General features: G+C 41.9%; 1 protein-coding gene across 2 annotated transcripts; it reads right to left on the bottom strand.

The window, feature by feature from the left end:
• Positions 1-157: 157 nt before the first annotated feature.
• Positions 158-23,096, bottom strand: Tstd2 (thiosulfate sulfurtransferase (rhodanese)-like domain containing 2). 2 transcript variants are annotated; one of them, XM_013023330.1, is made up of 10 exons: positions 22,986-23,096; positions 21,085-21,292; positions 15,790-16,103; positions 14,543-14,663; positions 8,835-8,960; positions 7,830-7,935; positions 4,745-4,863; positions 4,142-4,300; positions 3,427-3,565; positions 158-1,103 (listed from the first exon to the last, which is right to left on the bottom strand). In XM_013023330.1, the coding sequence occupies exons 2-10, from the start codon at positions 21,244-21,246 to the stop codon at positions 820-822; spliced, it is 1,530 nt and encodes a 509-aa protein (XP_012878784.1). In that variant the 5' UTR covers positions 21,247-21,292; positions 22,986-23,096; the 3' UTR covers positions 158-819. The 2 variants fall into 2 exon arrangements, with proteins under 2 accessions (XP_012878784.1, XP_012878785.1); XM_013023331.1 differs by having other exon boundaries at positions 22,994-23,096.
• Positions 23,097-23,340: the final 244 nt, after the last annotated feature.

Here is a 23,340-nt window from a genome sequence, read left to right as displayed (position 1 = left end):
AGCCCCACAATCAAAAAAGAAAAAGGGGGTGGGGAGGGAGGATCTTGTATTCCAGATGCTGACCTAAACATGGTTCAAATGTCAGTGCCCTCAAGCTTATCTGAGTCTCTCTAAGCAGAGGTGAGGAATTTTTTCTCTGCCAAGGGCCATTTGGATATTTATAACTATCATTACAAGCAGACAGCTGTGGGCAGCTGATGAGAAGCATGTGTCTGTCGTATCATGCACAAATGACAGGGATGACAAACTTTTCTATAAAGTGCCAGACGTTATTGCAGCTCCTCAATAGTACCACAGATCATACGTAAAGGGGCTGGGGGGAGGGGAAGGGGTGCCTCCACTAAATTTTCAAAAGTAGGAGGTGAGCCAAATGCCAGTTTACAGATCTCCTCAGGTGATTGGAGAAAAAAATGAGGCAGCGGAAGATAGCAGATGACCTAAGTGGTGGTCTAGGAGTCCATTCCCACAGCCACTTTCGCTGCCAGGAAAACAGGTTTGCTAACAAGGACCATGGCTATGAACAGTCCTGCTGCATGGCAAAGAAAGGGCATGACACAGTTGCCACGTACAAGGCTTGATTCTTCTACACCTTTGGGATCCCATATAGCTCACCTTTTTCTGTGTGCTAGCATGTTCTGAACCAGGACGGTTCAGGTAAGTGGCCAACACTTCCTATCCCTCTTCTCTTGTAAAGTGTATGCGACCAACATGGTGACCAGTTTGCTATGGTGGCACTGAGCACCAAATCTCCAATTGGTTTCTGTAGCCTTGACATTTTCCTAACAGACCCCAACGACTTTGTGAAGATTTGGCAAATACTCATACAAGCAAAGGATCCTCGCCAACATCTGGGCTCACAGGGAGTGGAACAGGCTGTGAGATTTCCCTCGGGATGCGTGGCCGCCGGGCTGTGCACTCACACTCCTCTTTAAAGCTATCCTGGGGAAGGTCTGAAGCCTGCCTGTTCCCTTTGTCTTGACACATAACACAACAGGCTGTGAATCCTTGTCCTTGACAGGCAGGGCAGATCAGAACAAGCTGGCGGCATTGAGGAGTGGAGCAGAGTTTATACTGGTCCCACTGAGCCCCACAGTATGAGCATTCTAGAACAGAAAGAAAAGCCCTGGTTATTCATTCATCATCTGTCTGTCTGTGTCTCTCATACACACACACACCTATCCAGTTCTAAATGTAACTCTTAGCTTAGTGGACTCTAATACCTCTGGTTAGGTCTAGAGGTTTGTTGTTTTTTTAAAAAACAAAAAAATAGAAAGTTACGTAGCCAGGTGAGTTTGGTGCACTCCTGTAATGCCAGCATGCAAGAAGATGAGGTTGGAGGATTATGAGGTCAAAGCCAGCCTGGGCTATCCAGAAACACAAAGCAAAAACACAAGGGCTGTACACACACACACACACACACAAAGCAAGCTCCCAATTTTCTAAGCAAGCACCCATGCTTTTTGCAGGGGTGGGGGGGAGAAGAGGAGGGCAAAGGAGGTTTCATCTGGAAATTGTCTTCTGATTCTATTATTCACTTTTCTTTTTCTTTTTTTTTTGGTCGGTCATGGGGCTTGAACTCTGGGCCTGGGTGCTGTCTCTCAGCTCTTCAGCTCAAGGCGAGCCCTTTACCACTTAAGCCACAGCACCACTTCTGGTTTTCTAGTGGTTTATTGGAGATAAGAGTCTCATGGACTTTCCTGCCCGGGCTTTGAACCACGATCCTCATATCTCAGCCTCCTGAGTAGCTACGATTACAGGCGTGAGCCACCAGCGCCCAGCTCACTGACTCATTTTTATTTTTCTTTTATTTGCCAGTCCTGGGGCTTGAACTCAGGGCCTGGGTTCTGTCCCTGAGCCTCTCTGTGCTCAAGGCAAGCACTCTACCACTTGAACCACAGCGCCAATTTCAGCCTTTTCTGAGAAGTTTATTGGAGGTAAGAATCTCATAGGCTTTCCTGCCTGGGCTGGCTTTGAACACAATCCTCAGAACTCAGCCTCCTGAATAGCTACAGTTATAGACATGAACCACTGGCACCTAGCTTCATTTTTCTTCTTTGCCTTTTCTCATGAGCCATTCTGACAAAGGATGGTAGGAGCTGACCACCCTTTTTTAAATGTCTTTCTCTTTGAAAGGGAGATGACCCCCAAACTGAATTACTTCTGAAGTACACACTAACTCCTTGGGCCTGAGCCTCAAGACTGCCAGGACCCTTGGCCACCTGGTTCCCAAACTGCACATCATCTTTCTCAACCACAAGTCTTCCCCAAGTCTTCTTACTTGGTTATCTCCCATCTCTGCTACCTTGGGGCCTTTCTCCCCATTTCTCCCATCACATGCAGGCATTCCTCAAGTCCTGCCAGTGTTTCCTCTGTAAAACTAACACATCTGCTTTGTACTCATTTGTAATTTATGCTACATCTACTTCCAAACAGATCTGAAGTACTTTCCAATAAGAGATAAGGATCATTATGGTGAACAAAAGATCCGAAAGGTAGCAAAGACACTCTGACTTTATCATTACCTCAGTCCCTATTCACAGGAGTTCTAGAAGCTGCAGCAGCCACTAGGATTGTCAGTGACACTTCCCATTCCAAACTAGGGACAGAAGTCACCTTTCTGAATGATTTTCTCTCCCTTTACTGCCTGTGCCTAAACCACTCCTTAGTGCAGGCCCAACACTTCAGCCAAATCTAGGCAGCCTGTGCTTGCCTACCTGTGGCCACCCTGCCCCTGGCCTTGGCCATGCTCCATTCCCCACTCCAATGTGCACAGCACCATCTGTGCCATGGATTTACTTGACAGACTAGTAAATTCCATGGACTATATCTTAGAAAAATGATTTTAAATGATTAAAACACACAGTATTACAAAGGAAACCAATTATAAATAAAAACTGTTAAAAAACCTTTTTCAAAATCTATGGTACAGTAAAAGGTGCAAGATACAAATAAGACTTACTGGGAAGCCTAAAAACTATTTGTGTTGTGTAGTAGAATTCCGCCTATTTTGAGATAGTCAAAGCAACGGATTCTACTACAAAGTCTCCAGGTACATCTAATACAACCAGTCTACTGCCTACATGCTAATTGAAGGAGTTTCTGAAAATAAAGATTTAACTACTTTTCCATCCAAATCCACTGAATCCCTGAATTCTATATGCCAACTCCAGGTTCAGCTCCTGATTTCCCCCACTGGGCCAGCTCCTGGCAGCACACAGGGCAAGTGAGATCATGCTCATTTTGAAAGGCTTGCCTGGTCCATGCATGGTATAACCAGGACTCCTATTGCTGTCTGCTCCACTGCTGTGTCTCCAACTGCTGGAGATGCACCAGTTTCCATCAGGTGCTTCCCCTGCGAGTGTTTCTAGAATGGTGGATGGAATGGTGCCTGCCTTCAGTATGGGCTCTGGACCTGGGACAACCTACCTGACACCACAGCACTGTTGTAGGACAGGGCATAGCGCTCATCAAAAACAAACAGCTTCCCTTTGTAAAAACCATTGGGAAACTCTTCCAGGTACTTGTGGATGCCGCCCTTGAGCTGGAACACTTCCTTACACACTCCCTGGGTGTGGAAAAACATCAGGAAATCTGAAGAAATAAGCAGAAACCTAGAAGAAGCTCCATAGAGTGGTGGCAAGTGCCCAAGCGGAGGATTCCCCACCTCTGCTGCCAGCCAGGGGCTCACGGTCCCCCTGCGAGACACAGACGGATTGATAATGAAAGGGTCAAGGAACCAACTGGCTAGACTTGGCCTAGTGAGGAGGATGAGTGATGACAACAGTGAGACATTCTCCCTCCAAGACCCTAAAGACCCAACTATTTTTGCTGCCTCCTAAATATAGGAAGCCATCTGTTGAGACATGTAATGTTATGAATTTGTTCTTGGGATCAAGCAAAAGGATTAGGAAAGCAAAGATGTTTAAACTTTCTCTTTAGTGCTTGATGAGTCTCCAGGACTCTTTAAGTGCTTTTCTCATCTTGAGATTTAAGAACCTCAGATTTACAAACTCAATACCTGAACTATACAAGGGGGGGAAAAATCCCCTAGCTGGCTGGGGATAGGACAGGGATGAAGGAAGGGATGGGAAGCTCCACACAGGCAGTTGGAGAGCTTTTTAACTGCAGGGAAGTAGCTCACCTTGGCTTTGAGGTACGCTGAACCACGCTCACAACGGATGCCCCCGGTGCAGTACATCAGCACCTTCTTCTCTCTGAAAAGTTCTAGATTTTTGTCAACGTAGCTAGGGAAATAACTGAATTTCCTTATGTCTGGGGCTAAGCAGCCCTGAAATCGCCCCTACAACACAGAAGCAATGGAAGGAAAGTTACCAGGAAAACAAACCTAGGGAGAACAAGTTATTTCCATGTTACAACTTCCACCTTGGCAAATCACTTCACTAGTTGCTTCTCTCTGATCTGGAATTAAAAGCAGGGCCAGTGGGCTGTGGGTTACTCTCCTACAAACTCAGGGGAACTGGAGAGGCTCCCCAAAATAAACTTCACAAGATCACTGATCAAGAGTAGGCTCATGGGAGGCAAAAATATATTCTGTGTCAAGATGTTAATTTACATTTTCTTCAACTTTGTTACCAAATCCTCAATTCAAGGCTTGGGTTTTCTCTGAAGCAGCTAGAACTGAAAGGAGATCTATGTGGCCATAATTTCCCCTGGAGAAATATGCTGTTGATGGGGAACAGGGAAACTTACCATTTTACTGAATCTAATTCTGGTTCTTACTTACTATTTTGCTTTCATAGAAGTTTCTGCAATCTAGTAGAATAGTATCATTTTGTTCTTGGTTTGCCTGAGATAAGAATTTCTCTACTTCTTTATGAAATTCACCTGGTGATAAATGGATTCCTAAAACCAAATCAAAAACATTACATTAAGACAAAACCAAAAAGTAAATTAAACTTAAGCACAATCAGCCTCATCTGAATGGCTTCTTTCCATGGAAACTTCTTCTGATAATAACTGTCTTCTAAATGATAGTATCTGATGATTTTGATAAAATCATTTAGTGATTCCAAGCATCCTCAATCTCCCTGATCCCAAGATCCCTACTTGAGGACCTCAAAGACCTCAGCAGTAAGACATTTCACATCCTCATACTCGTAGTATAACTGTAAAATGTCAACAGTTGGAATCTGTTTAGGTTTGCTGACCCAGTGTTCATTAGCAGGCCACCATACCATGTCACTCTGCATGGGAAGCTTCAGAATATACCTACATTATTACAGGCTTTAAACTATTCTACACTAAGGTGGAGACCAAGTTTAAAGAAAGAGCCCTGACTTAGAACTGGTAGCTAAGAGCATAAACTTGTGGAATCAAGTTGGAGTGTTTTCTTTGTAAATGAAAAAAAGAGTAAAAGCAGTGTGTCTAAGTCTACAAGCATGAGGGAAAACAAAGACAGAGTTTGAGAGACTGACAAACAAGAAGAAGGACATGAGAAAGAAACCAAAAAGGTAAAAACACTAAATGTGAGGAAAAGGAGACAAAGCATACAAACAAATTGAGAGCTTCAGTCTGATGGAGCCCTTTGCCTTTTGACTCTCCAGGATAGAAATATTCCCCAGTCTTTGGGAGTCTACATCTTGTAAACTGAAAAGGTTTTGGTGAACTTAGCATTGGGGGATAACTGCAATTAAGGGTGGTCACCCTCCACTCACGATAAAGCTTCACAGCACTAAAGGAGCCACACTCCACCCAAGAATGGATCCCAACAGCCACTTGACAGTGTTTTATACCCTGAAGAGAAAAGAGGCTCCAGAGCACAGCCAAACTGCCTGTATTTCTACCTGTGCAAACTAGATTACAGGGAGAATGTAACCAGGCCCAATGCTATTTAATGTCATATACCTTCATAGATACCAAAACAGTGGGCAAAAAGAGACATTCAAAAATCTGTGAGTGGTGTGGAAATGTACTCCCGACAAGAGCCACGGGGAACCAGCTGATTTCCTGTTTTGTTGATGTTCAATTGGCTATGGTTCATGTGAAAGAAGCATAGTACTGCCTGGAACTCACTCTCTCCCAAGCTCCTGGGAAGTGTCCTATAGCCAAGAAAACCTATAGTTGTCAGACTGCTTCCTGCTGGAGGGACACACAAAGATGCAACCTGTTTCATTCTTACCTCCTCACACATGGGCTGTTTTTTCCCAGATGTGTGTAATTCCCTATCCCTCTACTTAACTCTTGACATTCTTTTAAATGTTTACATATTAAAAAATGAATACTCTTTTAAGTATTCTTGTCAGTCCTTAGCTATTTCTGATGTAGAAGTTAATACTACCTATGAAATAGCTTTGTGGAGGGAAAAAAGAAAGGAAAAAAGGAACTGAACTTGAGTTTGGTCCAGTCTTGGGCCCTGTGCTATCTGACCTGGCAGCCACCAGTCACCTGCGGCTGACAAGCACTCAAAACATGGTTTTGAGGTATGCTATAATGAAAGTGGATTGCAAGGACTTGGTATGGAAAAAAAAAAAAGGTAAGTATCTCACTAATAGTTTTTGTGTTAATTACATGTTGAAATAACATTTTGGATATACTGCATCTTAAAGCATGCAACTGAACTTCAGATACAAGAAAATATAAAATTAGGGGCTGGGAAGGTGGCTCAGTGGTAGAGTGCTTGCCTTGCATGCATGAGGCCCTGGGTTTGATTCCTCAGCACCACATAAGCAAAAAGAAAAAAGCCGGAAGTGGTGCTGTGGCTCAAGTGGTAGAGTGCTAGCCTTGAGCTGAAGAGCTGAGGGACAGCGCCCAGGCCCAGAGTTAAGGCTCACGACCGGAGACAAAAAAAAAAAGAAAATATAAAATTATATACTTCATATATATCATCTACTAATTTGCAGGAAATACAAGGAACAGAGAAATAGCCCATAGGGACTCAATTACCATTATCTATCCACATTATGATAGTCTACAGGCCACATGCCCTAGCTTCTTCAAAACTAAAGTGCAAGAGGGAAGACAATGCAGGTAAACATGTATGTTGATTGATTTCGTGATAATAAGGAATCATAAAATGGGTCTCATTTAAATCCTAATGCAAACTTAAGAAATGATGACTCAACCTGGAACTGACTGAGATCTGAAAATATTAGGGATTTATTGCTAAAACCTCTTAGACATAATAATTGATTTAAATTTATTTAAAAAACTTTATCTTCCAGAGATACCCACAAAAGTATTTATGAATGAGATGGCATGGCACTGGGATTCTACTGAAAAGGGAGAAGGGGACAGTGTAGAAGAATGTTGTCCATTAGTGAGTTGCTGCTGAAGCTGAGTAGTAAATACGTAGAAGTGACTTCACTCTATTTCTCTTCTAATGTTTGGGCATTTTATGATAAAAAGTAAAATGAGCCCAAAACCTCAGCAAACAAATGTCTTTCAAACACCAACAGTAGCCACCAGGGAAGAGGGGGAAGAACATTCTAGAGCATTACAAACTGCTTTGCTATTTATTGAAAGCCATTTGCTCCCTGTGCCAAAAGGCCTGTGTGTTCTCTTCTGCTGACAACTACTCACATATAATAATTACACTCTTCCCAACTTGCTTTCGTGGGAAAGAGCCAACAGCTTCTTACCAAACCATCACCAAGAAGAATCAGATCATTCTAAGAGCAAATCTGCAATTACCATAGCACCTAAGAGAAGCACCAAGTTAAGCACTAGATGAACTAAAATGTTAGCCACCCCAACACTACCTTAAAGATGGGATTTTCAGGACAAGTTCTGCTGATCAGCCTAATTTCTTATTTTTTCTATTAAGATTTGTCCCATGACAAAAAGCACAACTTTTCTGAAAACAAGCATACCGGGCTTCTTGTAGGAGATCTTACTGGGGCTGATCCCCATGGGCACGATTTCTTCAAATACACCAACACGCAATTCTGGAAAACAGTGAGCTCCTCCTTTGCTGGTCTAGCCAATGAGAAACAAAAAGGATATATAGTCTTCCTATCCCATTGCCAAGTACAAAAGAAATGCCAAACGTAAGAATTATGCTTTGTTTTGTAATGATAGCTGAAGTCTTAAGAAACCTCAAATTAGGAAAAAAAAAATTAGTAAAGCTTAATGGGAGAGAGTTAGGGTTTAGAATGTTCCAGATAATTTAACATGTTAATAAATATTTACCATGTGTCTTCCATGTGTAGAAATGTTATGTTTCTAGGGCTACAAGCATTTAACTAAGCACCCCTACACTGCAGCTATTGTTCTGGAGCAGTGACCTTTCTTTTCTTTATGCCACCAGCATGAACATTACAAAAGCATCTGCCATCACCTTATCACTGACAGTGGTAGAACAAAAGTCTCTCAAACACAGCAGCTCACTGTGAAAGCAACATGCCCCCACGTGGTATGAAGCATTAATCTGTCACTTCCAGCTCTTCTAAAAACATAGTACAACACAGCAATCTGTTGAAATAGTCTCTTAAATGAACAAACCTGCCAAAGTGGATTCCTACATTGTACAACTGTGACATCTTTGGGGTCTACGAAGGAAGACTGGGGCCTAGAAAGGGCCCAGCTGACCCATGGTAACATGGCAACTCAGTGGAAGGCCAACAGCTAGGACAATCCTTCTACTGCACTGTCTTGTAATCCAAAAGGGAAAGGGGATTTATCTGGCACTGTATGCTTCTCCTCATTGTCCTCGTCTTCAATGAGGTAGAAGCAGATGGCTCTAGAGTCTTTTTTTTTTTTTCCATTTCCTGGAGGTCACTTAGATAAAAGTATTAATTTTATATTAGAGGCCCAGAAACACTGTGCCTTGTGTTCCTCCCCTGAGTGTACTCCTTTCTACTTTCTATTTCTCTTACCTTAAAGTCATCTTTACACAGATAATCCTTAAATAATGGGCAAGAAAGCATGACTTCCACGTAGAGTCTGGTGGCCAGTTTGCTTCCTCCAACCGTCCCATTGATTCCTTCAGTAGCAATTCGAACCTGAGATGTAAGATGTGAGAAACAGAGCATGTTCTTAGCTGTCTTTGAAGGCTAGAACAAAAGGCTCATAAAGATTTAACTTTTGCCACCAAAGTGTAACAACGTGTGTTTCTATAAGTGAGATACTCAGTTCATGTGTGCTGAGCATGAAAATTGGAGTAAAATTTTGACAAAGTCCAGTAACCAAAGTTTAGCATAAGCCGGGTATTGTAACACAGTCTTCCAGAGTCCAACCAATTTAGGAAGAAAATTAGTTCTGTGCTTACTTGTTGTATAGGCCACAGATTAACTGACTTCTCTGAACTTCATTTCCTTATGTCAACAAAAAGAGGACAAAAGAACAGCAAAAACAGATTTTAAAAATTAAAACTGCCGAAGATATTACCCAATCCTAAAGAATAGCACACTCAAGACAGGGCATGAATGAATCCCCTTTGGAGGGGAAGCAACCACTGCAAACCACCCCCACCCCCACTGGAACCCAGGTTCTAGGAGGAGTACCTGTCTGTTCTGTCCACGAATGTATCTCTAGAACCTAGAACAGTACCTGCCACACAGTAGGCCTGCTGCATATATGCATATATACTCGTATTTGGAACTCCTTGGCTTCTCTTTGAAATATTTCACTGGCAAGGAGACAGTAGAGCCTGGTGTAGAGCACCTTCCATAAAGGGCATTTTCTGGGGCCCTGAAGAGTTGTTTGTTCTAGTACTACAAAATTCTTTAGCTGAGTTTAAAGGTAGATTAGCTTTAAGAGGAACCATTTCTAGAGAAAAGTGATAGAAAATGCAGCTCTGTAGTTTCATGGTAATCTTTGGAAAGAGAAGTCTAATATTGTTACCATTATTTATATATCAACACATCAGAATTTTAAAGTGTTCAATGGCTGCCTGTGTCAGGGTCCAGGAAAGGTACTTGAGTTGTTGCTTCAGTTAATCCAATTGGATAGCCAATTGGATCCACTCCATGAGCCAGTGTTCATGACATCACTGGTAGTAGTATCCAGAGTTCCAAAGTAAAGATTCCAGATTACAATGGACTCCTTGAGAAAAAGTGCCACATGTTAGGGAAACCTATTCTGGGCATGGGGGAGGGAAACAGAAAGCATATGCAGTCTCTGATGCACAGGTTCCTGAACCCACCACCAACTTACAGGACACTACATGGGAAAACTAAGTTGAACCACTCTAAAAACCAGGAAATGTACTTCAAAACGGTCTAAGCAGAGGCAGTATGAGGTGTGCATACTGCTGTATGACTATTTTGGGGTAGGGTAGCAGATTCTTTCCTATTTTCTTTTAATCTCAAAACCCAAATAAATGGCAAGCACATCCACTTCCCCACATAGCTAAGCCATGTCCAAACTCATGGGCTGTACTTGGAATCTCTATGATTCTTCAATACAAAACTCTAGAAGAAGCTCCTTGGTAAGAAACGCTTTTCATCCAAGAAATTGAGATAAACAACAGTCAGCACTGACTGAATACCTGCCATGAAACATTGTATCATAATTCAGAAAAGTAGGCACTGCAATCCCCTATTATTCAGAGAAGGAAAGAGAGGCTCGGGGTGAATCAAGTACCTTCCCCAGTGGGCAGTAGATCTGGAATACAAAACCGACAGGAAAGAGAGGTTCAGGAAATCAAGTAACTTCCCTAGTGGGATGAAGATCTAGAATATATCTTGTTTTGTAAAACCAAACCTTGGGGGCTCTGTACCTTATAATGTGTCATTCTCAAAGTCTCCAATCTATCACCTCAAATTTCTTGAAGATTTCTTGAAGATAAAGATACATAGTAATAAAGACATGTACCTTTTAATTCTAGAATTTTCAGGTTCTCTTCTTTCCTTACCTTAGCACCAATACTCTGCCAAATCTAACAGCTCAAAATTCTCTCACTAAATTGGCCACATGAGCAGCCTTGAAGCCTGGGAATTTGGACCCGCACTCTGGGGAGAGGCTGCCACCTTGTGGATAAGACCATTCACTGCTACATTACTAGAGCAGCCCACTGAGGCTGGTCTAAGAAAAGCTGCCCTCTAAACCCAGAAATCAATTTCATAGTTTGTAAGAATACCTATCTTCCAAGGTGTGAAAGTTCCCTGGATAGAGGTGGTGATATGTATTCACTCCACAAGTTTTACTGATGTGTTCAACTGTGTGTCAGAAATTGTACAAGAAATTGGGTACGCAGTGGTTGATAAAAATACAGTATTGTTCCTTTTGGAGCTTAAGACTAAGGGAGATCACAAATAGTAAGGTCTAAATTACAAATGGACAAACTTTATGAATTATTATTATCTAGGGAAAATGAATTTAGATTGAAGATCTAGAAGGGTCTCTGAGAAAAAAAGGGGGGAGGAGAGGCTATGAAGAGTTTTCTTGCAAAAATAAGCACAAGGACAAACAAGCAAACAAAAAACCCTTGGCATAGCCAGGCACCAGTGGCTCACACCTATAGTCCTAGCTACTCAGGAGGCTGAGATCTGAGGATGGCGGTTCAAAGCCAGCCCAGGCAAGAAACTCCAGGAGACTCCAATAAACTACTAGAAAACCAGAAGTGGTGCTGTGGCTCAAATGGTACAGTGCTTGCCTTGAGCTGAAGCTGAGGGATAGCACCCAGGCCCAGAGTTCAGGCCCCACAACTGACAAAATAAAAACAAAAACAAAAAACCCTTGGTAGATATGTTAAGAAACTGAACAACAGCAAGGATGGAGCAAAATAATGGATTAGAAGCAAACACTACTTTGATTTTATGAGTAAGAATAATCAAGAAACACAGGAGGGATTATTACTAAAGACAGGGGAAAATGATACATTTCTTTTCTTTTTTTTGGGGGGGGGCGTCCAGTCGTGGGGCCTGAACTCTGGGCCTGGGCACTGTCCCTCAGCTCTTCAGCTCAAGGCTAGCGCTCAATCACTTGAGCCACAGCACCACTTCTGGCTTTTTTCTTTTTGCTTATGTGGTGCTGAGGAATCAAACCCAGGGCCTCATGCATGCAAGGCAAGCACTCTACCACTGAGCCACCTTCCCAGCCCCGAAATGATAAATTTCTAAATGTATCTGACCTGCTAAAACTGAATGAGAGTATAAACTACTTGAAAAGATCAACAAGCAGAGACAAAGGAGGCTAGGACTAGATGAATTTAAGCCCGAATTCTATCAGACCTTTAACGAAGAACTAAGGTCACTGCTCCACAGATTATTTTATGAGATTAAAAAAGGAAATACTACCAAACTCATTCTATCAAAACAGTGTTACTCACTGAAAGAGTACAACTAAAAAAAATTATAGATCAATTTCTTGAATAAACATAGACACAAAAATTCTTGCAAACTGAATTCAGTAACATATTAAAGAGATCATATACCATGATCTAGTTGAAAGCTGACATCATTTCCAGTATTCAAGGATGTTCAAGTTCAACATAGGTAAAAACTGTAAATTTAGTGCAGCACATAAACAGAATCAAGGGCAAAAAAAATCACATGATCATCTCAATAGATGATATATGACAAATATACCGTTAACATACTACTAAATAGAAAAAAACCTTGAAATCATTTCCACTAAAATCTTCTATTCATTATGGTACTGAAGTTTCTGGTGAAAGCAATAAAGGAAAGGAATAAAAGGGATAAAATTAAGAAAGGAAGAGGTTAAATTATTGATATTTGCAGATAATATCATCCTATACATAGAAGACTCTAAAGACTCTGCCCAAAAAACTCTTAGATCTAGATGGAATAAGTAAGAAGAGCCCAACCATGCAGGAACTCAGTGAAGGATAGAAAAGTTTCCTATGACATCTAGTAGGCAGCCATTGGAAGATACTAGTAGACAGCAATGTGACTTCATTTACCTTCTAAGATCATTCTAGCTTGTATGGTGAATGGATACATGGTAAGAAAGGAGGACTACAGACTAGTTTGGGAATGACTGCATGACCAAGACAGAAAGGGCAAGGACTGGTCTCAGATGGTAAAAGTGTAAGAAAAGTGAATGGAGTCAAGGGTTATTCTTGAGGTAGAAATGGCAGGACCTACTGATGAAGTCATGAGATAATAAAATCACTACTTCTTAGAAAACATGGGTGTGGAAAACAGCACTGATCAATCAGTTTACCATTCTAGAAAATTAAAATCTGAGTCACATGCAGAAAAGATTAGAACAGTACAGCCACAACCAGAGGATATCTCAGAGTCCAGTTCTTTTGACTTAAAATTTGAAAAATAGACATATACACATATAACCATATAGAACATTTTACAAAAATAAAAAGATACCTATTATGCAGAGATGACCATTATTAACACATGGGTGTGTGTTGTATGTGTGTGCAATACTGGGAATTTGAATTAAGAATCTCTCATTCACTTGAGCACCTGTAGCCTAGCTTTTTGCTGATTAATTAGAGGAGTTTCAAAGACTTTTTTTGTCTGGGCTGGCTTTGAACCATAATCCTCCAGTCTCAGCCTCCTGAGTAGTGAAGATTACAGGCAGGAGCCACCAGCTCCCAGCCATCATTAACATTTTGATATATAACATTCCATCTTTACACATACTTATGGTTTTATTATGAGCATGCATTCACTCCTTTATTCAACATTCTGCAAATATTGGCAGAGTACCTGCTCTAGCCTTGCTGGCACAGAGGATAGAGATTAATTAAGACAAAGTTCTTGAATTCATGAAGCATATATTCTATGACAGAGATGGATCATGCTTTCAGTCACTCATACACTCTTTGAATAGCAAAAAGAGATGCATGATGAGCACAACTTCAGATTCCAGTTCCAAAGACTACACTGGAGCAGAGATCTGAGAAAAGGCCTAAACCATATGAAAAAGGGGAAGAACCAGGGCATTCTAGAGGGATAGGAGAACCTGAACTTGCAAAAGACCCAGGCAGGTACTAGGAAAGCTAAGAGGCAACTTCAAGTAACACCTATATGCCCATCTATCTATAAAATACCTTGAGATAACTTCTCAAGGACACTTTCCTGTCCCAGGGGATCAGCACAGTATCCCTGCTTTTGCATGTTGCTTTATGAGAACACAGCCATATCCACTTTGACATATCATGTACAGCTACCTTCAATTTGACAAAGTCTGAAGTATTTGTCTGACTCTATTGGAAAAGTTAGTTGACCCTGATACATGCCATTTGATTCAAGTCATGGGGCTTGAATTCAGGGCCTGAGTGCTTTCCCTGAGCTCTTTTGCTCAAGGCTAGTGCTCTACCACTTTGAGCCCTAGCTCCAATTCTGGTTTTCTGGTGGTTAACTGGAGATAAGAGTCTCACAGATTTTCCTGCCCCAGCTGAGTTTGAACTATGATCCTTAGCTCTCAGCCTCCTGAGCAGCTAGGATTATAGGTGTGAGCCACCAGCACTAGCTAGATATTCTTGTATCTTATATTTGTATGTAACATGTTGATAGCTGTTTTAACACTTTACTGAATATCCAGCAAGACTTCCCAATGGTGAACGTTTACAGAATGAGCACTGACTGGCTCTGTATTCCAAAGCTGGAAGACAAGACCAGCCTAGTGCAGGGGGCATGTGGAGAAAGGTTACCTTGCCAGTGAGGTGCAGATGCTTACACAGAGCTGTCTGCCAGGCACAGATCCGATGGGGCTCCTCCAGGTCCTGGTAGCAGTAATAAAGTAGCACCTCCCCTTCCTCACTGCTCTGGCCGCTATAAATAGAAAACCAGAGGGCAAGAGCACATGAGTCACTGTGTAGGGTAGTATGGGAGGAAGGCAAAGGTAGAAACTCATGCTCCTCTGACGTGAAGAGTAACTACTAGTCAGTGTCTGCACTGCATTTCCCACTTTACAAAAGGCAAGTTTACTTTTTGCTCCTCATTTAATAGTCATAACCAAGAGCTAAGTACTGTTAACTATGTTTTATACAAGAGCTGAAAATGAGTCGTAAAAAGTAAGACTTACTATCAAAAATCACCACAACAAAGGGGCTGCAAGCATAGCTCAAGTAGCAGAATGCTTGCCTAGCAAGCTTAAATCCCTGCTTTAAAACCAGTACTACCAAAAAACAAACAAACAAACAAAAGACACTCCCAAACCTCCCTTATACGTTTTTTTTTTTGTGGGTCATGGGACTTGAACTCTGGGCCTGAGAGCTGTCCCTGCTCTCTTCAGCTCAAGGCAAGCACTCTACCACTTGGGCCACAGGACCACTTCTGGCTTTCTAGTGGTTTACTGGAAATCAGAGTCTCACAGACTTTTTTCTGCCCAGGTTGGCTTTGAACCACGATCCTCAGATTTCAGTCTCCTGAGTAGCTAGCATTACAGCATGAGCTACCAACGCCAGGCTTCAGTCAAACTTTCTACCAGAAGCAACCTATGTATCAGCATAAATTGGCTTTGCCTTCAGGTAATATGGAGAGAAAGTAGCCTGAACATCAGCAGTCCATCACTCTTCCTGCACAGTATTCTATGAGTACATGTGTTCATTCATTCTCTTGCTTTGGACATTTGCAACTGTTGGCAGGTTTTTTTTATGAATAAAACAGCTATGAATATTCCTGTTCAAATAATTTTGTGGACATGTTTTTACTTCTCTTGGTTATAAGCCCAGGAAAAGATCACAGGAAAGATGTAACTTTCAAAAGAACCTGCCAAATTTTCCAGAGTGGCCATACAATTTCCTATTCTATCAGCCAGTTGTCCCCACATGACCATCCACTTTTGCTGAAGGTGGTTTTTCTCATTTTAGTCATTTTAGTAGGTATAGTGTAGTATCTCAAACCAAATCAGAATGAAATTTTTTAAATCAAGCCAAAACAGAACGAAAACTCTTACCTCATCAGCTCATCAGTGCTAAAGCGGCTGATGTCAGGGAGCCACGCAGATACTTCATGGCTGTGAGTGAAGGACTCTTCTGGAGAGTTCTTTTGGTTTGCAGACACAAGGCTCTTTGAGGCACTCAAATTGGTGGCCAGTTGCTTTAAAATAGCAGCAGTCTGGAGATAAATTTCATCACCATGTTGTGTTGCCACATGTCTGTGGATGCTGGTTTGGTCTGTGAATAGATGCTGACAGCACTTCCACTGGCTTTCCTCACATTCCAAAGAAGGGGTTGGAACTTGTTTGGTTTTGACAAAAAGGGCAAAGGCCTGAAATTACATTGCAAATACTATCACAGGTAAGTATCTTTAGATATATGGCTGATGGAAGATTTTATGAAGTCCCTTCTGTTATCTTTCTATTGGGAGTTCCAGTTTTATGTCTTATTATTGTGTGAGCATTCTCTGAGAAAGTAATAGTTCTCAGATTAGTAACCTTTGGAAGAAATCATTTAAAAAAACTAAAACCAGGGGGTTCATATTATGGATGTAAAAGTTATCAGAATCATAATTCTATTCCCAGGATGTAAAATTTAGGTCACACACGTGCGCAAACATACATAATACCTTTCATTGTTTCTAGTGGCCCAGATATTAAATTGGAATGATAAAATATGGCATCTTACCCTGGCCTTTTGCACTTTCACTTACAGTTGGAGCTCTATCACTTAAGCCACAGGTCCATTGCTGGCTTTTTGCTGGCTACTTAGAGACAAGAGTCTCACAGACTGAAGGCTGCTTAAAACCACGATCCACAGATTGTAGGCTCCTGATTAGTTAGTATTATAGGTGTGAGTAAGTCACCACTACCTGTCACATCTTCACTTTTCTTTACTCTGATATCCAATCTATCAGCTCTGCTTCTAAAATATATCCAGAATCCAATCCTTCTCACTAACTCTCTTGGCTACCTTTCTGCTGATCCAAACCACCATGTGTTCCCTGAACTATTATAATACTCACTTTCCCTCTTTCCATACTTAACCTCATAATTTATTTTCCATTCAGCCAAAATGATTCTTTTAAAACCTAAATCAGATGCCATTCCTCTGCTCCAAACTTTCCTACAGCAGTGTTATTATTCTCTAGCAAAATCCTTACAGTGGCCTATAATTCCCCAGGAAATACGGCTCCTTGTACTGTTCCCACTTGACTTGCTACCTTACTATTCTTGCCTTTGGTACTCTACACCATCACTGAGATTTCTCTAGTAACAAACTATAGAAATTATCCCTTGAAAGTATAGTCTTCTATTCTTGCCTTTGGATCAAAGACAACATGCAAGCTTGTGTCCCATGGCCTTTGCCTTAGATGCTCTTCCTCCAAATATGTAGGACTTGCTTTGCTCACTCATGCACTTCTTCAAACGTTGCTTACTGATGAGGCCTTTTTCTGACCATCCTACAAAAGGGTGTAAGCTGAAATCTTACATTTTAATTTTTGCCCATTAACACTTGTCACTGTTTACATATAATGAAATAATTGTTTAGTACCTATATATCTTCCTGTAAAATCTTATTATTTTCTAGAATATATTTAGAAATCTGCTAAGGGTAAAATGAAATGGGTAGTAAAATATACTACCAATAGGAGTACACTCTTTCTTGGAAAACTAACAGATTTAAAGAATGTGAACAGTGTTTATGGTTTCAACTTTCTTAAGAAGTTTAAGGGAAGGGTCTGAATTTCAGGCAAATATTAGTACTATCATTTATGTCCAAAAGCAAAATGATAAACTATGGTGTAACTTACCAAGAAATAATAAGCAACTTTAAACTATATGAGAAACCATTGATATTACGTTGAGTGAAACAACTGAATAGAATTTGCTGATATGATACAATCTGAATGGAACTTTAAAGTACAGTAAAAAAGACTAGAATAAAATACATGAAAATGTTCTGATGTTTTTCTTGGAAATTAATGTGTGATTATTTTTTATAAAAATTACGTAAATTGCCAGGCACTGGTGGCTCACGCCTATAATCCTATCTACGCAGGAGGCTGAGATCTGATAATCATGGTTCAAAGCTAGCCCAGGCAGGAAAGTCCTTGAGACTCTTATCTCCAATTAACCACCAGAAAACCAGAAGTGGCACTGTGGCTCAAGTAGTAGAGCACTTGCCTTGAGCTAAAGAGCTGAGGGACAGTGCCCAGGCCTAGAGTTCAAGCCCTATGACTGACAAAAAAATAAAATAAAATAATTTGTATATTGTTTAAAAAATTAACAAGAGAGCCAGGCGCCAGTGGCTCATGCCTATAATCCTAGCTACTCAGGAAGCTGAGATCTGAGGATCATGGTTCAAAGCCAGCCCAGGCAGGAAAAGTCTGTGAGACTCTGATCTCCAATAAAACGACTAGAAAACAGGAAGTGGTGCTGTGGCTCAAATGGTAGAGAGCTTGCCTTGAGCTGAAGAGAGCAGGGACAGCACCCAGGCCCAGTTCAAGCCCCATGACAGACAAAATAAAAAAATTAACAAGAAATTTCTTAGCCAATTATCATCTGAAATATATTCAGAATTTTCAACATTTGCAATTCTTTTTTTTTTTTTTTTGGTCGGTCGTGGGGCTTGAACTCTGGGCTTAGGCTCTGTCCCTGTGCTCTTCAGCTGAAGGCAAGCGCTCTACCACTTGAGCCACAGCGCCACTTCCGGTTTTCTACTGGTTTATTGGAGATAAGAGTCTCACGGACTTTCCTTCCTGGGCAGGCTTTGAATTGTTATCCTCAGATCTCAGCCTCCTGAGTAGCTAGGATTACAGGCGTGAGCCACCAGCACCCGGCTCAACATTTGCAATTCTAAGCAATGTTGACTGTGTTTCTTCTACTTCTTTAAGCATCTACATTCAGGACAGACATCTACAAGAAAACTTAATGGGTCAAAAAGCACAACATTTTAAATTATGACTTCCAGCAAAATTGTACCACTTTATGTTTTCCCCAACGAAGAAAGTGCATGGCCTCAAGAAAAGAAATGCTAGCCAATTTTTACTTGCATGTCTTTGATTAGCAGTAAGTCTGAATGTTTAGATCATAGCTATTAAATACTTTTTCTAGCTTGTCATTAGATTTTATGGTGCTTTCTGGTACAGAAATATGGGTTATATAGGATGTATTACTTTCAGCTTTGCAAAGTACAGTGTATCCTGTCTATTGGGAGGGGGGTAGAATATTTTATACATATATAGTGAAATAATTTTTAAATGAATTCAAGACTTCTGTAAAGTATCCTTAAATACACACTTTGTGGGTATATCACAGATGAAAAGCATAATGCTGGACCCTCCTCAATGTGCAAGATACATTTGGATTGTCTAGGATTGAATCAATAGGGTGGGGTAGCCTCAAATTATATTAAAGGACTTTTGGGGGGGAGGGGTAGGTCCTGGGGCTTCAACTCAGGGCCTGGGAGCTGTCTCTGAGCTCTTTTGCTCAAGACTAGCGCTCTACCACTTTGAGCCACAGCACAACTCTCAGTTTTTGAGTAGTTTACTGGAGATGAGTCTCACGGGGACTTTTCTGCCCAGTCTGGCTTCAAATTGGGATTCTCAAGTTAGAGGGCATTCTTTAGCCTCTCTTCTGGTTAATCCTTCAAGACAGGCAAAGAGAAAAGGATATAACAACATTAATTAAATGTGGTAGGCATTTCTCTATCAAGTAATCAAAATTACCTTGTCAGTAACAGGGGTGAATTGACATTGTACTTCCTACAGAACTTAAGAGGAGTACAGTATCTCAGGTTTTGAAAGCAAAACCTAGAGCTAATTACAAGGAAATATGAATCAAAATCAAACCAAGTAACATTCTAAACAAACAAACAAAATTTGTAATTTTCAAAAATGTCATAATCAGATCTAAGGGAAAAGAAACTATTCAGGTTTGAATAAGACTAAGGCCAAGTATGGTGGGTCATGGCTGTATGCCAGAGTTCAGGAGGCTGAGGTAGGAGTTAAAGCCACCCTGAGCTACACAATGAGATTCTGTCTCAAATAACATAACAAAGGCCACTGCAAAGACATAACAATTAAGTAGAATTTATGTAACAGTCAGTTTGGAGAGCTGGGGGTTTGATAGATCACCAACCTGGCAAGTACATGGCTCTGAGTCCAACACCTTACCATACTTGTCCCCCAAATCCACAAAACAAAAGCCATTTGAGGACTAATGGTAAAACATGAAAGAAATTTCTGAGTATAGGGAATATGTGTACCATTCATAAAATTCCTGCAATTTTTCCATATACTTGAAATTATTGCAAAATATTAGTGTTAAAGACTTTGTTGTACCCTTTGAATTTCATGATCAAGGAAATCTGGGGGAAAGCTAGGAAGTTACTAGCAGATATCTGTTCTTTGCTGACAAGGAACCAATAAAAGAAGGCTCTGTGAGAAGGTTGCAGACTGAAGGTAAGAATACTAAGTCTCAATTGCATTTCCTCAGTTATTCTTTTCCTTCCTGTGAGTCTCAGGTTCTCTACTGTTAAGATCATAGAGTTTCAATCAATGGTTTCTACAAAAAAAAAAAAAAAAAGGATAGGGGGGGACCAAATAGCACAGAACAGCAGCAACACTACATCCATTACAGCCCTATCAAAGCTGTAGTGAGCAAACCTATAGCATTCTGGGATTCTTTGTTCTTCTCCAAAGCAGTAGAACCCAGACAACTGGACCAGATCAGAAATCTTATCTCAACAGTCGGCTGGGTTCAGTAACAGCCTCAAGTCTGGTAGCCTTGCTAAATGACAGCTGCCCTACTGCCTATCTGTTCTCTTAATGATTATGTGTCCTGTATTCCTGGCATTCCTCCCATAACTCTGGGTGGGGAAAAAAATCCAATCTGTCTATAATCTACTGTACACAGATACTCTACTATAACTATTCCAGGGCCACACATTTTCTTCGATTCTCCTTTGCCTGGCACTGAATTAATATACAGTCATCCCTTGCTATACTGCAGTTCACTTATTGCAGCTTCACTATATTGAGTGAACATATCTCCCTATCCACAGGAGATATGTTCCAGAGACCCCTGTCAGGTGAAAATCCATTACGTAGCAAGAAGTGAACCACGATACAGTGAGGGACAACTATGTAACACTGCTACTTCGCAGATTTTCACCTATCGCAGGGGTCTCTATAGGTGAGGATTCATTATATCACTGAGGACTCCAGACTAGACCATACTGTAAGCTGGGAACAACCTAAACAAACTAGTTCTATATTTCTAGATCATGAAAACATCATAGCAATTTACCTTTTTCTTTGCAAATGAGTATTTCTTCTTTGTATTGCCATCTAACTCTGCTTTGAGATTGCTGCTGGGACTAGTAAGACTTGTATCCTTTAAATCCAGGTTAAAAATGTTTAGTATACAAGTCTCCAAGTCATCTTGATCTGATGAAATAGAAGAAGGCATCTGGTTTGGTGCTCCTTGGGGCAGCTTCCTTTCAGTCTAGTGCCTCCTGAGACAAAAGTAGGGGAGAAACAGTAATGTCCAAGTCTCTGGTTACTTTTTGAAGTAAGTATGAAGTTAAGTAATCATGCAAATCAGTGTGGGCCAAGCAGCATAGGCTATCCATTCATTCACGTGCAGGCTTCAATTTTAGCACTTATTTAACTATCCAACCCAGACACTGTACTACACAATGAATAAACTCCTCATAGAGTTTACATTCCAGTGGGGAGAGGTAAACAAATGAAGAAAATCAGATGATGGAAACAATTGTGAAGAAAAGTAAGCAAAGTAAGGAGGCAGAGGGATGGAAAGGCTCACTCTGAGAAGACCAACCACCATGGAGTAAGCAAGCCAACCCAGACCATGCAGAGACCATGTAAAAGAATCATGTAGAGAGGACCTAAGGACTTCTAGCTAGTAGCCAACATTGACTGACAGGCTCTCAGATGGCTTCAGTTCCAGCCCCAGTCTTTTTTTTTTTGGGGGGGGGGGTCCGGTCGTGAGGCCTGAACTCTGGGCCTGGCGCTGTCGCTCAGCTCTTCAGCTCAAGGCTAGCGCTCTACCACTTGAGCCACAGTGCCACTTCCGGCTTTTTGCTTTTTGCTTATGTGGTGCTGAGGAATCGAACCCAGGGCCTCGAGCATGCAAGGCAAGGGCTCTACCACTGAGCCACCTTCCCAGCCCCCAGCCCCAGTCTTTAGGCTGTGAGACAAGCTGTCTCTGTTGTACCCTATCCAAATTCCTGCCCACAACATAACAATGGTTATTCCATGTCATCATTGGTTATTTCATTGTCTCCCAAAGATAACCGTGAAGGAGGTAGCCTGGGGTGGACAGCAGTATTCTGAAAGGAGTGGTAACAGAGAGGCACCAGAAGAGGGTACAAATAAATTGCCACCAACAATGAGAGAAATGCAAGAAAGACATGACAACCCTTGCCAATTCACAACTTTATGAGGCAATCTGTGTAAAAAGAACTCTGTAAAAGGAGTTTTCACACGGGGAGAGGGGACTATATACTAACCATGGTGATTGAGAATTATGGAGAACACACAAATACAGAGCCCCATCAGGTAGGGAAAACAGTGAGTACACATACCTAAAATGTTGGTAACAAACTAGACATATCAGAGGAAGAAAAAGAACCCAAGTATGAGGGCAGAACCCTACAGGCTATGGAGTTTGCAATGAAACGTTTAGCAGGGTTTTAAACAAGGCAGTAACACAGGTCTGATTATGGATGTGCTTTGAAAGTATAACTGGCAGGATTATGGATAAATGGTGATGAAAGGAGAAACGAAATCTAGAGGCTCTTCCTTGCATTTATGGATTAAACAATCGTAGGATAGCGCCATTTTGTGACATGGGTAAGACTAAGGGGGAAGTCTTTAAGGGCCAGCGAGTGAAATTTCAGATGACCATGGGCAAGGCAGGGTAGTGCTCTCATCAAAGGCATCAGGGAGGTGGCGATCAAACGCTGTACTCGTAAACTAATTCCAACGGGCCGTTAGGAATAGATTACTAAAACAATAGTTTGTAGGTGCGCTGACCAGCACTGCAGGCTGAGGTCCGCAGGGGTCCATCCACACCAAGGGCAGCGCGAGGCACCGCCTCCCGCCCGGGCCCCACCCCTCCTCAGAGCCTGGCCCAACCTTTCCCACAGGCCGAAGCCTGGAGGTGGGACTGAGATGAACACCTACCCACAGACCTCTCCGTAAGGTCTTTCTTTGACTTCCGCTTGGCAATAGCCTTCGCTGTCCCGCTCAGCAATAGCCTTCGTGCCCCGACTCACACTCCAGCCTGAGCGAAAGAAAAGCAGCCCGGAAGTGACTGCGCTCCGGAAGTCCTCGCGACCTCGGCGCAGGGGCCGCCGGGAAACCCTGGACGCAGAGGGGCGGGGGGAAGTGGGCGGGCGCGGCGCGGCAGCGGGCCTCGCGCGGCTCGGGCTCCTCTCACCACCCGCTCTGGATCGCGGCCCGCAGGCTCTGGCTGGCTGGAGCGACGGCGGCGTCTTCCGCGTGGCCCCGGAAGGACCCCGAGCGGAAGGCGGGAGGA

This window comes from Dipodomys ordii, unplaced genomic scaffold (genome assembly GCF_000151885.1).
Source record: "Dipodomys ordii isolate 6190 unplaced genomic scaffold, Dord_2.0 Scaffold67, whole genome shotgun sequence".
Taxonomy (NCBI): domain Eukaryota; kingdom Metazoa; phylum Chordata; class Mammalia; order Rodentia; family Heteromyidae; genus Dipodomys; species Dipodomys ordii.
Note: the sequence above shows the minus strand (reverse complement) of the source record. Positions and strands in the feature narration are given on the sequence as shown.

What these genes read in the sequence shown, in the direction of transcription:
- Tstd2 (XM_013023330.1), bottom strand. Translation starts at nt 21,246, where the DNA reads ATGCCTTCTTCTATTTCATCAGATCAAGATGACTTGGAGACTTGTATA. An exon ending in ACTCATTTGCAAAGAAAAAG is followed by an intron (nt 16,104 to 21,084) that starts GTAAATTGCTAT and finishes ATGTAATTTCAG; the next exon opens with GCCTTTGCCCTTTTTGTCAA. An exon ending in ACTTCTATGAAAGCAAAATA is followed by an intron (nt 4,301 to 4,744) that starts GTAAGTAAGAAC and finishes TCTGTGTTGTAG; the next exon opens with GGGCGATTTCAGGGCTGCTT.